Consider the following 15,880-nt stretch of genomic DNA (forward strand, 5'->3'; position numbering starts at 1 on the left):
CCGGTTTTGAGGAGAGTGAGGACGATTACCACCACCCCCCCCCCCAATTTATTTAATTTAATCTGTGTAGCTGAAGCAACTTACAATGGTTAATTTTGATACAAAACTCGTAGTCTTTTGTTCTTTTCTTAAAGAGTTTTTTCAGAGTAAAGCTCTTTGTTCCGTTCCTGACTAACGAAACGACCAGCATCCAGGTCACAGCAGAAGCCACGACGACAAGCACAGAAGCCAACAGCACACTGTACAACAACATGGTGGAGATGAACCTACCGGTCAAAATAGAGGCGGACGTTACCATATCCGGGTAGGTGGAACTAATGTTTATTGGCCTCGTGCGTGGACAATAAAATCCGAACCAAATCCGATCTTAACTCCCTCAAACCGACCCGACCTGACCCGAAAAAAAAATGAACAAAACCGAATATCTGGCTTGGACAAAGTGATCACTTTTTTGTGCCTGCCCTTACCCACGTGGCATGAATTCTTTTGCAAAACCATCGTCTCTCTCTCTCTCTGTTATACTCAGTTGGTTGATCGAGAGTAACTCTGCTTATTGAACAAATGCATGGTATCATCACGCGGTATCATGAAAACTTTTACAATGTATCTATTTCACTGTCAGTCCCATCCGACTGGAGAAATTAATACCGTGGGAACTTGATAGTGCGCTCAGTGGCCACACCACAATGGGTTGCGGTCACAGTGACTGTCAATAATATTGCATCACCTGAATTTCTCAACTGTTTTGGTTTATTTCGGTTTATTTCGTTTTTTTCAAAAGATGGCTAAACCGACCCGACCTGACCCGAAAATGAAAATGCTAACCGAAACCGACCCGACCCGACTGAAAAGATGGACAAACCGACCCGACCCGACCCGAAGTCAGTTTCGGGTCGGGTCGGTTTCGGTTTCGGGTTGGGTTTGCACATCATTAGTATGGATGGGAGAGGGGGATTTGGGGCTTTTGATCTCCATAGATTCCAAATTTAGTTTGCCAAAATTTGTTTTTGCACTGACAACATGCTCTTATACGCTGTATGCTTAGTGTATTCCACTCGCTTACGAGAAAAATGCTAAGCTGCGGACAGCAGCCCAACAAATCATCATGTCTCTCCGTTTGTCTGTTAGTAACAAACGTTCTGCGCAGCCACAACTCAATGAAAGGCGATAATCTGGGGGACAATAGCCAGCCGCATGCGTGCCGCAAAGCAGCTCTCGATATCTCCTTCATAGACAACGGCTGTACACATTCCACGCAAAGTGCAACACAAATTTGTTAGGAGTCCGCAGCTTCCCAGATCATATGGAGCTTCTTGTTTAAGTTTAACAGGAGTTGGACTCGATCCCACGACCAAATATTTCATGTGATTAACAGTGTATGACTCAGGTAGTAGCCACACAATTGAAGGTTATTGAACAGTTTCCAGCACTAATAATAGAGGTTTGTGTAGCCGAACATGACTCACAAGGCCAGGCAACAGACGAGTCATTTATGGCATTGATGCTGACCTGACTGACTTCCAGAATACTGCCGGAAGTTATTGGCAATCTGACTTCCTTCCACTGAACGCTACTTCCCCTGGTTGTGGTCGGAGTTGTTGGGAAGTTACTTTCATTTACACCTCTACTTTGAGCCTGTTATTTTTAAGCTCTGGCAGGAGCATCTACATGTCACTTGGTGGTCAGTCAGTCTGTCTCTCTGTCTGTCTGTTCTCGAAAATTGACCAAAAAGTATGGTGTTCCATAATGTGCCATCGGCGTCGCATTGTTCAACGTCGCATTTTTTCAGCTCTGGCAGGGATCAATTTGAACGATTTCATGCAAGACTTTCATGCAAGACTTCTGGCAATACGGCCAGAGCTTATTGTGCACTTGCACTATAATTTTTTTTTGTAAACGAATAGTTTTTCATATTTTTCCACTCCATGTAACAACAAGGACCCTCCAGTCTAATATTTTGAGAAATTTGAAAACGACTAAAGCGTGAAAACAAATAGAAACTGCTGTTAAACTGTGTGCTGTCTGGATTAACCTGAAATTTACAAATCAACAAAATAAGCTTAATGTGTCAATCCTAGCAAAATGACAAGGTTTACAGAAACAGATAAGTATTTTTAGAAAATTAGAAGACTGTACAACACTTGGTAGGGCACTGTTGCAGTATTCCTAAACTCAGTTTGAAAGCAGATATGGATTGCTTCTGAGAGGTAACTCATAAAAAGAACTAAGGCCCAAAAAAAAAATACCTCGGTCTCTGGTCAGCGCGCGCGTCGATTTTAATCATGCGCGTCAACCTTTTTTTCTTCTTCAAATTAACACGGAAGCTACAACAGCGCCCTCTATTGCCGCACCTCCTCAAATTTTTGTACCAAGGAGCACCAAGGAATGGGGAAATTGCACCAAGGCAAACGATAAAGGGCACCAAGGCAAATTATGGAGGACACCAATGTATAATGAGGACACACAAAAGCCAAATAGTATCCACCTTGTCTGTACAATTCAAGCTTGGAAACCCCCCCCCCCCCCCCCAAAAAGCGTCGCCGCATCAATTCCGGAACTTTGGTCTGACCAGACACCGATTTTTTTTTTTTTTTGCCTAAACTGACAAATTTGTGTTGATGACAGTAGAAAAGTGTAAACCATGTAAGACTAGATCGTAACTGATGAGTCAGAGTACAGGAAGCGCAGTGCATTGACTGATAACAAGAGGGCAGCATCAAGTTGTTTTAAATTGGTCTGCACAAGTCTGAAATAACAAACGATTGTCGGACATTCACAATGGGTGGAAACCAGAAGATTCCCTGATAAAAAAAACCTGCGTCTTACGGTATTGTCTTAAACATGTGGACACACCGTGGTTCCGATTGTATAAATTATTGAAAGCTAGTTGGCACAGTGCCAAGAATAACAAGGTTATTCTTGGCTCGAGGCCAGTTTTTTTTACACTGTTGTGGTTTTGTGGGAACCAGCAACAATAGGGGAGACGGATGAATTAATCATTGACCTTTTGCTTTGACCTTGTGTGACCTTCCGACAAACCTGATGACCTTAAACTGCCATTTTGAATAAGTCCCTGTCAGCAAAAAAAAGATGAATTTATCATTGAACTTGTTTTGAACTTGAGTGGCCTTGTGTGACTGCTGACAAACCCGATGACCTTAAACTGACTTTTTTAAATAAGTCCCTGTCACTGCAGGTTACAAAAACTTGGCTTCAATAATAAACAGATGATTTTAAGTATATGAGAATTCATTAATTCATTAATTTTGTGCCATGAAACAGGTGTATTTTTAGAGGAAATCGGTTATAATTTGTCGATGCTTTCAAGGCTTCCCAGCCTAGGGATGTCAGTCATTCGGCAATCGCCTGATCTCAGGTGGTTTTATTCTTCAAAATGTAAATAACATATTTGCACCACACGTGTGTGGGTAGACATACACCGCGTTATGGGGAAGTTTTTTATTGTTAGGCAAATTAGGACCGAGTTATGGGGACTTTCTGCTGTCCCCATAGCATTTTTCGGTCCCCACAAATACCTTGCACCGTGTGTGTACTTTGTAGCTGCGGGATAGCAGCTCAACAAATCATCATGTCTCTCCCTTAGTCCGTTAGGTGGTAACCAATGTTGACATTTTCTATTGCTCCTACATATTTTGACCGATTTCAACCAACCTTTGTCAAAAGCATCAGTAGCCCAGCCCCAACATGTCACATGACCAAACTGGGGTCTAAGGTCATCATGGGATCACTGGGGTCAAAAACCTGAGGTTTTTTTACTGAAAACACTACTCCTTCCAGAAATTACATGGCACAATCACGTGGCTCGTGCATGAACACACATTCATTGATCGAGCTTGTTCCTTTATACCTCCAATTTTAGGCAAAAATGTCGGGAGTCCACGCACATCCCTGCGGCAACCCTCAAAATCATCTTAAATCCTCCACAGTCGAGAAACACAACTTCCCATCCTACTCACTATTACTTTCAAGGTGCATCTAGCCCTCATGTACAGAAATAGTACATGTAACTTGGCTCTACCTTCCTCAATCCTGCAAAATTCCCACAAATCTCCTGGTAGATTTTCTAATAATGTTGGAGGGTTAATCCTAACTCCTTAGGCCGTATTTGCTAGGAACAATCCTCCAAATTCCTCCAAAATGTTGCACTTGTGTTCAAATGAAAGATACCCACTGCCTCAATCCTTCAAAATCCTGTCAGTCCTGCCTCAAAAAATGCATTCATTCTCAATCCTCCAAAATCGTCATGTACTTAAACACCATTCATCCTCAATCCTCCAAAATCCTCATGTACTTCAACACCATTCATCCTCAATCCTCCAAAATCCTCATGTACTTAAACACTGTTCATCCTCAATCCTCCAAAATCCTCATGTACTTAAACACCATTCATCCTAAATCCTCCAAAATCCTCATGTACTTAAACACCATTCATCCTCAATCCTCCAAAATCCTCACGTTTCTTAAACACCATTCGTCCTCAATCCTCCAAAATCCTCATGTACTTAAACACCATTCATCCTCAATCCTCCAAAATCTTCACGTGCTTCAACACCATTCATACTCAATCCTCCAAAATCCTCATGTGCTTCAACACCATTCATCCTCAATCCTCCAAAATCCTCATGTACTAAAACACCATTCATCCTCGATCCTCCAAAATCCTCATGTTTCTCAAACTCCATTCATCCTCAATCCTCTAAAACCGCCATGAGGATTTTGGAGGATTGAGGTGGGTTATATAGGGTTAAGCCTAACATTTAATGGTTGGAGTACTTGTCGTTCTTTCAGGGTCACCCATCCCTCTGAAATCATATTTGGCCAAAAGAAGAAGAAAGAAGAGACGAGCTCCGGGCACGAGACAGCCGGAATGGATGACGTCCTCACAAACCTCAAGAAGAACACGACAGGTTTGGAGCAGGATACTATCAACCAAGCCAGCATCGGGCCCAAATTCAAACACATCTATGACGTGAGTTGGGCTTTTTATTTGGAGAATCAAAAACGGGAGCACTGCGGTCCAAACGTTACTTTGTTCAACCCATGTGCTATGGCGCCTGGGTTTGAACCCGATGGAGAATAATGTGCTTGTGTTCTTGGGCAAGACACTTAACCATGTTTGCCTCTCTCCACCCAGGAGCACAATGGGTACCTGTGAGGGTGGAGACCAGATTGCGCTGATCTCGAGCAGCTGCATAAAATTTGTCTCGTTGGGAAAAAATTAGCGCTTTGTATCCATTGGCAAAGGTGCTTCATAAATACCACACGTTATAATTATTATCATTCAAAAAGTGCCACCTCATTATTACCCCTGCTCATCGTGCCAATAAGGTATTCCTGAAACTATCTTCTTGAGTCGTTTGGGAGTATCAAGCTTGATTCGTGCTTTTGAGCAAAAAAAAACCCACAAATTCAAGAACTATTTCTTCCGTCAGTTTACACCCATTTGTTTCTGGATTATTGTAAAGTGCCCTGCCCAGGGACACACAGCCCACAATTCATTAAGCACTAGTTCTGAATTTTGACCAGGTGTTCCTGGATTGATAATTTTTTTTACTTCGGCCAGGCACGGAACTTAGGCCCCAGCACCATCCCATACCTGACAACAGTCAACATCAGCTTGCCCTGGAAGACAAAGGATGGGGACTGGTTGCTGTACTTCACACATATCGAGGTAAGGAGAAAATCGGGGCTTGATTGAGGTACCAGTCTAACTTTGTTTTTTTTCTTCAAATTATTAAATTTGATAATATGACGTTCAGTATTGAAATAACTATTCCCAACATGGGACAGGTTGCCTTGGCAATTGTACATCTTATGTTGATACTTAACCCTCCTCTGCAAACATACATTCTGTGCCAAGTTGTCCTTTCAGTCAAAATCAGTCAAGTGACTGTTTTCAACAGTTAAGAGCTCCCAGCCTACATAAAGCAGGATTGACTGGCTGTGACTGTTTATGTAACTTGCTTCAGCTGTGCTTTGTCTGTAGGTGATTGATAAGACAGCTGTGCTACCAGTTTCCTGCTATTGCCTTTGGACTGAATTTGACTAGTCACAGTGTTTGCTGCACATATGACCTGACTGTTGGTGACTAGCCTGTGTAAAAGGCACGGCAGGGGAAGTGGATTGTTGACTGTCTTTGACTGTTTAAACAGTAGGGGGATTGACGGTTTGCCGATTTGTATGTTTGATTTTCAGTTAAAAGGCACAGGACGGTGTAAATACGACCACATACTGCAGCAACAGCACAAAGAGTTGCAGACGTACATCAATACCACCAACTCAAAGAGTAGTTCCTTGCAATTCTTCAGCTCTGGGGAGGTAGGGTCAGATTAGCGATTATGTTATTCTCTCATTTAAGATCTAAGTTGCGTTCCCCATGGTCTTCAATTCAATTTTGTTTTCATCTTATTAATACATTTTCAACTTGTTTTATTCCAACCAAAAAACCTCCCTTTTTCCTTTTTAGACGTCTCTGAAAAAAAAAAAACTCTGGGGAAAAAACCTCTGAAAAAAAATTTGTTTTGGGAACAAACGGATCTGCTTTGCGAGCAGACTGGCTCCGGTCCGTACATTATCGATACTGATTGTGGGGCGGGAACCAGCCTACCCCTCGAGAAGGTGAATTAGTGTCTGGCAGCCAATAATTTTGGGCCAAATTTTTAGGGTCAGTGTCTCGTTCAAAAATAACTTTTGTATTGCTAAAAAAATAGCAAGTCAGAAAATGACATGGGAAACACAACATTAACCTAGACAGGCAAGTCTAGTTTTGCTGGTCTGAGAGTGCACAAAAGTCTGTTTAGTCAGTGAGCCAGTTTGGGATTTCAACTGGGCATGTGCACAATGATAGGGGTCAAGGGTCGTTCGGGATAATCAAACGGCTCATCGAAGGCACATGAACTCACACGGAGACGGCGCACGACGCTCGTGTGTTAGTTACAAGCAGAACGTGCATTTGCGTAACATCACGTATCATCACGTCAGCGATTTTTTACCCCGAGTGACCTTTGACATGGACTACTTCATCGAGATACCAAACTGATTTATTCAGAACGGCTTTTCACTGGAAGTCTTTTCATGCATCTGGTATACACAGTGGGCTGGATTTAGCTTATTCATATGTGTTATGGGTAATGCTATACAATAGCACTGCCCGGTAGTCAGTCAGTCGGATGGGTGCAAAGAGGACTATAGGCTGGCCCTCTGGGACCAGCACAAAAGAAACTTTAGAGTATATCCAGCTCTCAAAGGAGGTCCTGTAGATGAGTAAAGTTTTACGTTGTTTTTCGTTTTCTGTCGTTGTTTTTGTCCAGGCGTTAGTTGTCGACTGTCAGACTGCCCAGTGTGCCACCATCTTCTGCATGATTGACAACCTGCAGATGGGCGAGGGCGCAGTCATCGAAATCCAGGCGCGGTTCTACGAAAAGACGCTGATTGAGGTAACTTTTGGTTAAGAACTATCATTTTCAGCCGGACTTTATTTGTACTTATTTATTGTCTCAGTTTGGGACCATCTTCTTTATTTTGTGACTGTGAGGGAAAAGGAACAATCTGTTATATCTTGAATATCATGAAAAGAATAAATTCATATTCTCCTCACCACATAATAAATGTTGCCCTTTTGAGAAAAAAAACAGCAGTGACAGAAAGCCATGCCCAAAGTCGATTCCTTCCCTTTTCACCGGCAGATCCGGTAGCAATTTTTTTCTTTGGAAGGAACTTGATCTTGTTTTGACTTGATTTGTGAAACAAAACGATTGTTTTACTTGTTGTTTTTAGTCTGGATACGACACCATCAAGCTTCGCAGTCTAGCCAGAGTCAGAGTGGAGAACCATAACAGCGCTCACGTACAGCCTCCCGACGGCCGGCCAGACAGTATAGTGGTAAGATGAATCAAAGTTATCAGACATAAACTCTTGAGAAAACTTGCATCACAAGTCAAGTCCATCTCAAGTTATCACAATTTTGCACAAGTCGTCATGCAGTATCACAAGTGAGTAACAAGGCCATGAAAGTAAAGCACCGATCATCCACTCCAGTCAGTTGGCAAACTAGTAAAATGAGGAGTGATAAAGGCATGTCTGTGCCATTGTTTATCCCCTGTTGATCATGACAAAACTAGTGATTTGACTTGTGATGGACTTGAGATGGACTTGTGACTGAATTGTGACTGACTTGTGATGGATTTGTGACTGACTTGTGCCTGGATTGTGACTGAATTGTGACTGAATTGTGACTGAATTGTGACTGAATTGTGACTGAATTGTGACTGAATTGTGATGGACTTGTGATGGACTTGTGATGGACTTGTGATTGACTTGTGATTGACTTGCGACTGACTTGTGATTGACTTGTGATTGACTTGCGACTGACTTGCGACTGACTTGTGATTGACTTGTGACTGACTTGTGCCTGGATTGTGACTGAATTGTGACTGACTTGTGAGTGACTTGTGATTGACTTGTGATTGACTTGTGATTGACTTGTGATTGACTTGTGATTGACTTGTGATTGACTTGTGATTGACTTGTGATTGACTTGCGACTGACTTGTGATTGACTTGTGATTGACTTGCGACTGACTTGCGACTGACTTGTGATTGACTTGTGACTGACTTGTGATTGACTTGCGACTGACTTGCGATTGACTTGTGACTGACTTGTGAGTGACTTGTGATTGACTTGTGATTGACTTGTGACTGACTTGCATACAACGCCAAAAGGCACTTAGATTAGATTTAATTCTTTTTAATTTAACAATGAAAGTTGAAACAGTTCAGTGAACAGATCCAATTGAAAACTGCTGATTTTTATGGGAAAAATAAGACTTTAGTATCTTCTCCATTTGAAAGTTTTGATGTTAATTTGGTTATTTATTCTTGCTTTTCCAGATTCAAACGGTAGCTTTCACAGAGTCATCAGTGACGACGAAGAACGTTCCCACATGGGTGCTTGCTGTCGGCATACTGGCAGGGATCATGCTCTTGCTTGTTGTGATCCTGGGCATGTGGAAGGTAAGAATCAGAAGATTCTATTGGGTTTGCGCATGCACAATTGAGGGGGACACACACACAGTCTGATTGGAGAGTGTGTGCACTTGCATATTAGTCAACAATAACATTGTTGGGATAATGCATATGGTAATGACAGAAAAAGTACAGTTTTTGTAGTCACTATTTATTCACTTTGATCGGTCGAGATCTCAAAAGAAAACCTTTCGTTGCTATACTACAATGTAGCCCCGAGCTATTTTATGTGAGACCGTCTTACTCATTGGAGAGAAACCTCAAAACGGTTATGAGAATTCTGTAAAAAAAAAAAAACGCTTCATCTGAGTAGTAGCTGAAAAACCCAATCCTCATTGATTTCTGGGCTGGATTCGAACCCAGACAGGCCATTTACAAAAAATGTCGGTTGCATATTAGCGTCCACAGTGATGCAGTAAAAATGTGCAACAAATTCACTGGACCATTTGTCAAAATTTCAAGTGATGTTACAGAGGCTAAACCAATCAGATTGCAGAAATGCAAGTGAGCAGACAGTATTTCAGGCCGATAGTTCTTGACATTGGAATCTCCAGATGTATATTGAGAACAGCACTACTGCACAAACTAAGCTCAGTTATCAATTTTGTGTTCCTTTTCAAGTGTGGTTTCTTCCGACGGAAGCAGCGTGAAGAGATGCAGAAACTCATCAACGACAAGGAGGATGAGACGGAATCTCTCTACCACGACGGAGACGTCAACCATCTCAAAGATCCATTCCAAGACGACGAAGATTGACCTCTGCAAAAGGTCAACCAAAAGTAAGAATTAAGAAAAAAGACCCAGGAGCTTGGTCCAGCCAATAACAGTAATTTGTTTTTACATTACAGTATTTATTTTTGGTAAAATACAATCAAAGAAATGCAAATAGATTCAGGATAATAATTGCGATTACAAAACAAATTTTAGCATTTTTAAATTGTTCTTTAAGCCGTTACGGAGGTGGAACCATGCTCGCGCGCAAGTCTTATACCCCACTCATTGATCCTTTGACGTACATGTGTATGCACTCTCAAGTACCCCCTCAACGGTTAAAAAGGGAGAGTTGCTGGAAACCCGCTCGGAAGATCTCCTGAATACATTACTGAAGGTGTCAAACACTCACGCGTACTGGTTCTTTGCATATTAAGAAGAGAATCAGTCGTGCGTACTTCGCGTAATACGTGCATATTTAGAATAGAATCAGTCGTGCGTACTTCGCGTAATACGTGCATATTTAGAATAGAATCAGTCGTGCGTACTTCGTGTAATACGTGCAGATTTAGAATAGAATCAGTCGTGCGTACTTCGCGTAATACGTGCATATTTGGAATAGAATCAGTCATGCGTACTTCGCATAGTACGTGCAAAACCTGAAAACGCATGCGATGTGACCCTCCACTGGAACTCACGAAAATGGCCAAAAAAAGTGCCACCGCTTGTTAGTGAATGCGCGCCCCAACTTTAAGAACTTGTGCGACTGTGGGCTAATGTGGTTCTACCTCAGAAACAAATTGATCTGTAAGGCCATGTGAAAAAAAAAAACTTACCAGTTGATCAGCCGAGTTTTTCAAAAAGAGGAGGGATAAGGCCACAAAAAAAAGTCTCCGGTTTCTGGTATGGAGCTTGCCCAAACAGTGGTGCGGCGACTCGGCTTTTTTTTTTTTTTACCTGATTTTTTTGCTTCAAATGTCAGCTGATGACTGCAAATGGTGCCTGACTAAACTTAGTGCAAATATATGGGAGTCCAGAGAGGCCACATAAAGCTTATTCTCGACCATACCCCGATCTAAAAACACGTTAAAATTGTACAGCAGCAGGATTCCAGTCAAACCAGTGAGTTTGGCGGTTTTGAGACATCATCTTTCATTGAAAAAAAAACTTTTTCATTTTGCCGACGCGCATGGCTACGGCGACGCGCATGCATACCAGAAACCGGAGACTTTTGGGGGGGGGGCCTAAGGGCCTTTTTATTTTTTTTTGTTTTTACTAAAAAAAAATTGCTAAAATTGCCATATTTAGCTTACACAATACGTGCCTTAAAAAGGAGGAGGCCCTTTTTGTTTGATAGTTCTGGGTAGTTGTCTACTACTTGATGACCACAAAACCTTCTTAAAGTGCTTTTTGAACGTTAGCAAAACTATTAGAAGCATCTGAACTTCTGAAGCATCTTTAAAAAATTGTGTTGTGCCTGAAATTTAAAAAAAAAAAGAAAAATTGATGCAGCCTCAAGAAAGTAAGCTGGCTGGGTGATCAATTGTTGGGTTTTTTACTTGGCCTAAGTAACTATAAAATAATTTTTAAAAATTAAAAAAGTGCCTTCATGTCACAAGAGGGCGCCCTCTATTTTTTACATTTCCATTTTCCATTTACATTTCCTCTGGCAACGCGATCTATGATTTAAAAACAAACTATTTTGTGTGCTATTTTCCTCACTTTTTAGTCGGACACTGCGCAGGGTACTAGTGCTTTTTAAAGACAATTTTTAGAAACCTGTATGTTATTTTAAAAGTCAGTATTTTTTAACTGCATGACCATGCTTATTATCCATATTTTTATATTATCCACAGTAAAATACTTATTTTAATGAAATTGCGATGTCGTGCCACTTAAAGATGATTCCTGAAACTTTTTTTTTTTCACTTTCTATTTTCCTGGAAATTATGAAAGTTAATTAATCTTGAATGAGACATTGAACAAAACATACAAATTCAAAATTTGTAGGAAGAAAACAAAATCATATTTTTTTTTAGAGCCAAGGGAATACATCTTTAAATGAGTAAACATATTTAGTGGCTTTTTTAGATTGAAACTGTATGCTACTAAAAATGTGGTTTTTAAAATCTTTTTGTTGCACAATTTGGTTCAATTTGAGCTCGATTCAAAAGTAACGAAGTCCTTTGCCTAGGAAATAAATTTTGCTTAGAATAAAAATTTAGCAGTATTTTCGCCAATGTAAATTTTGTAAATTCTGTAAACTTCATGTTATATTTTTTATGCTTATTGAAACTATGCAATGATGAACATTGAATTTGAATGCATTGTTTGTTCACGGAACACGGTGACTTATTATTGTTCCTATAAAATAATTTGATTATTTACACAATACTCGACATGAGAAGGGAGCACCAACATAGACAACTGAAATTTTTTGGCAGTGTTTTTATTAATAGTTCACTTTAAAATTGTATATTTTCAAAAACTGTCATAGGTAAATATGTATTGATAATTAATTACCCAAAACAAATTGGCAAACAATGAGCTATCAATGTCCTGCAAACTGTTTTTAAGTTTTTTTTTATTTAAATTGATTGTCGGGGAAAATTTCAGAAAAAAAACACTTTAATTTGCTGTATTATGGTAAAATTTAACAGTGTTAATAGAAATTGTTAAATTTAAATGCACTGTATTTAAAGTTTGTAAATTGATGTATTTTTTACTGCTGTTTTGCAGAAATAAATTCCAAACCATGGTACGTCAACGTGAACATGTTAACATTGTACAAATCTTGTTCCTGTGTACTCGTCTTTAAATTTATCTTATAAACTCAGTCTTATGAAAAAGTGGGTATGGCGTCCTGGAAGCACTAATGAAATGCCTTGAAAAATTAATATTCTCAATTCCCAAAAAATATAATACACCCCTTAAAACATGATTGGGAAGATAAAAAATGTTTTAAGTTTAAAGTATAAGTACAAAGTTTAAGTACCAACCATCCAGCTAGTAAATTCCCCAGTGAGTTGATCAGCCCAAACCCAAGTCCCAAGTTCCTACCCCAGACCCAAGGCCTCTACCCCTCAGCTTCCAACTCTCTCTGGAGACTAAGTCAGAACAACCTAAGGGTTTTAATTACCGGAATCCTTACTTTTTTAAGAAAAACCCGGTGGTGTAGTGGTAAGAGTGTAAGGCTACATACCCAAGGGTTCCCGGTTCAAGTCCCACCCATGCACAATTTTGTCAGAAAACTTAGTATATATTTTAAAAAAAGTCTAAAAGCTCCTCAGGACGGCCCAGGACCTGAACCAGGGACATCCCGGTTCGGATCCTGAGCTCGTCCTACTGAGCCAACTGCTTCTTGATAAATTTGTGTTCGGACCTTATATATAAACCTTAGGTTAACACATTGCGAAACAATCATGAATATTCATTAACGCATATTCATCAAATTCAAATAGCTCATTAAAAAAAACACCAGTATGCAAATTTCTGGGTTTCGTTCAGTATATGCAAATGAAGGCGGGGAACAAGATGCTTTTCTAAATTTCATTAATTGTATGAACCTGAGCTATATCAGAGCACATCCAAAATTTGAATGCCAATGTATATTAAAGTAGTAAGGGGTTAACCTTGCACTTTTAACAGAATGGGTCAAAAATTAATTAATCTCCAAACAGTTATTGTGAGGCCCTAATTTTTTTTAAATTGTGGATTAAAACACAAACAAGAAACTGACAAAATAAATGCAATTTAACACAAGATATGCTGTCAAAACTCATTTATTTGAACTTTAAAATAAAATACTTCCCTAAATTAACAATACATTTCTGACCATCAAGAAGCAAATCCGAAAAACAAACAAAAATTGCAGTGTTTGTGACATATACTTATGTTGACGATGAAAGTAATACTTTTCACAATTTAATTCATGCAAAAAAATTAACAGGAAAAAAAAGTGTAACAAAAATTACTGAAGGAGTTTGAATAATTCAACTACCAAATTTGCTTCAATGCTTAAAACTTTGATAAGTCAACCATTCCACAAGTTAAGTAACAGCAACTAGTATGCAAGTCTGTGAAGTTTCAAAAATTGACTGTGTTACGGTTACAATCAATGGACTTAGGATTTGTGATGCAACTGTCGTAATTGTCACAAAAATATTTGGTTTTCTAGAAGATAGTTTCTTTTGCGAGTTTAAGGAATAAATACATTTAAATTTAAGATCAAACCTCAAAAATAAGTGTATATGCATTGAAACATGAAATGGGATTATAACAAGATACATGACTATGAAATTATTACATTCAAGTTAAAAGGAATGTACATCATTTGTTTTTGATGTAATTTTCAGAAATGAACTATTTGAGGGGTTAGTATATATAGATCAAATATTGTTACACTGACATTTTTGAAGTTTTGTGTTCGAAAAGGTTGGAAAAACCAAGAAAAACAAAAATGTTTAAGTATTCTGGTTCCCTGACTCCACAAAAGATAAAATGGATCAATTTATAGATGATGGAATATTGTAAGGCACGGGAACGAGTCTAGCTGGCCTGTACCCGTTCACGAAACATGTGACCAATAGCAAACAAAATTTGGACTGAAAAAATGGTTAATTTGGAGCAGTAGTTGAAAAATAGTTAGGTTTTCCCAACGCTGGTCGGCCGATCACCGTTGGAAATGTATACAAAAATACTATTTTCTTGAAAATGACTTCACACCAGGTGCCATAATTTTACAAGATGCTTGAGACTGTCATTTACCAACATCCTAGTAAGGTATTTCGTAAAAACTTGGTAGTTTTATTTTTCGATGTTTGCAAATGTTGTATATTCCCTTTGAACAATGTATTTTATCATAAAATGCAATAAATACATTTAAGCGCCGTGTGCTTCAGTCACTCAGCTAACGTCACATGGCTGACGATCCTTGAATGTCATCGTCAGCGCTACATGGACCATGAGCCTTCAGGAAAAAAAGAAAAGAAAAACAACATCAACAAATTTTAGGGTTTTTTTAACACAAGCTAACAACTTCAATTGAGGTTCAGTTTAAGTAACATGTTCCTTTGAGGGCAAATTAAATGAGTGTTTAGGGCCAGCAGCTATTTCTTCCAAATATGACTGCTTCAGAAATTCCAAACTTGTGAATATCACAATGTACAATTGTACAAAGCATGACTTGATATAACTCAGTAAGAGGCTGCGGAAACCAGGATTCTTTGCTTGCACTGAACTAACTTTTAGACATCTTATCAATTATCCGAGTTGACTGGGTTTTTTTTGTGTATTTCCAACTTGTGTGGCATAAAAGTCTGCCCTCACATTAGCATATTTTTATAGGTTCCGGGGGATTTCCCAACGGTATGTTTATATCCTACAACTAAGAACTCTGGCTCACAGGAAAAGGCATACAAGCTACAAGCACAGAATGATCAACTCACCTTTGATCAAATGTTGCATTGCTGCAGTAGGATTCTTCTAAGACAGTTTGTTGGAGAAGTTGGATGTCTGTCAGTGTGTCGCCAGCGTGAGGTGACCAGATCAATTATCTGCAACAAATGACAAAGAAAAAGAAGGATTAGTCCTTGGTCTGTGCACATCTCAACCAAACTGATGTGACCTGCTCTGAGAAAACCAGTCAGATTTCTAAAAAAAAAAAATTACTTCACAATTATATTCCATCTCCAGTTTTAGGCATGTTTTGAACGGACCTGAATGAAAAAAAAAATGATTTAGAATGAAATGGGGTTTAAATTTTTCCCTCTGGGCCAAGTTTTAGTTTCACTGTGGTCCAAAATTGTAGAAATTTATCAAACGGACTGAGTTCTGCAAAGATTTCATTGATGCATGTTTGATTTGACAAAAAAACCCTAATGTGTGACACTTGGGCAACTAGACTGAATTTCTGAGAGCAGGTCAAATATCCTGGTAAGGTCAGTTTAAACAGGGCTACCACGAGAAGGTCCCAGGATACCAGCCCCAACGCGCTTTCAGTATCGTCAGGCCCATTGCTGGATAAAAGGTAGGCCCCGGAGGGCCAGACACAGTTATCGACTGTCCGGTCCGCCCGCCCAGCCCCGAAGGACCAGGAAAGCACCCTAACCTATATGCACGCCCCC

The 15,880-nt window shown here is 39.6% G+C and overlaps 1 protein-coding gene across 3 annotated transcripts in view; it reads left to right on the plus strand.

Moving 5' to 3' along the window:
* Positions 1–10,690, plus strand: part of LOC119723007 (integrin alpha-9-like) — a 44,150-nt gene extending 33,460 nt beyond the window's left edge. For all 3 annotated transcript variants that reach the window (XM_038193465.1, XM_038193464.1, XM_038193466.1), the window contains 8 exons: positions 135–304; positions 4,810–4,990; positions 5,585–5,692; positions 6,217–6,339; positions 7,332–7,457; positions 7,798–7,902; positions 8,910–9,032; positions 9,666–10,690. In XM_038193465.1, the coding sequence (XP_038049393.1) occupies positions 135–304; positions 4,810–4,990; positions 5,585–5,692; positions 6,217–6,339; positions 7,332–7,457; positions 7,798–7,902; positions 8,910–9,032; positions 9,666–9,800 (1,071 nt within the window). In that variant the 3' untranslated portion in view covers positions 9,801–10,690. The remainder of the gene's footprint in view (positions 1–134; positions 305–4,809; positions 4,991–5,584; positions 5,693–6,216; positions 6,340–7,331; positions 7,458–7,797; positions 7,903–8,909; positions 9,033–9,665) is intronic.
* The last annotated feature ends 5,190 nt before the right edge of the window (positions 10,691–15,880 follow it).

This window comes from Patiria miniata, unplaced genomic scaffold (genome assembly GCF_015706575.1).
Source record: "Patiria miniata isolate m_02_andy unplaced genomic scaffold, ASM1570657v1 HiC_scaffold_16, whole genome shotgun sequence".
Taxonomy (NCBI): domain Eukaryota; kingdom Metazoa; phylum Echinodermata; class Asteroidea; order Valvatida; family Asterinidae; genus Patiria; species Patiria miniata.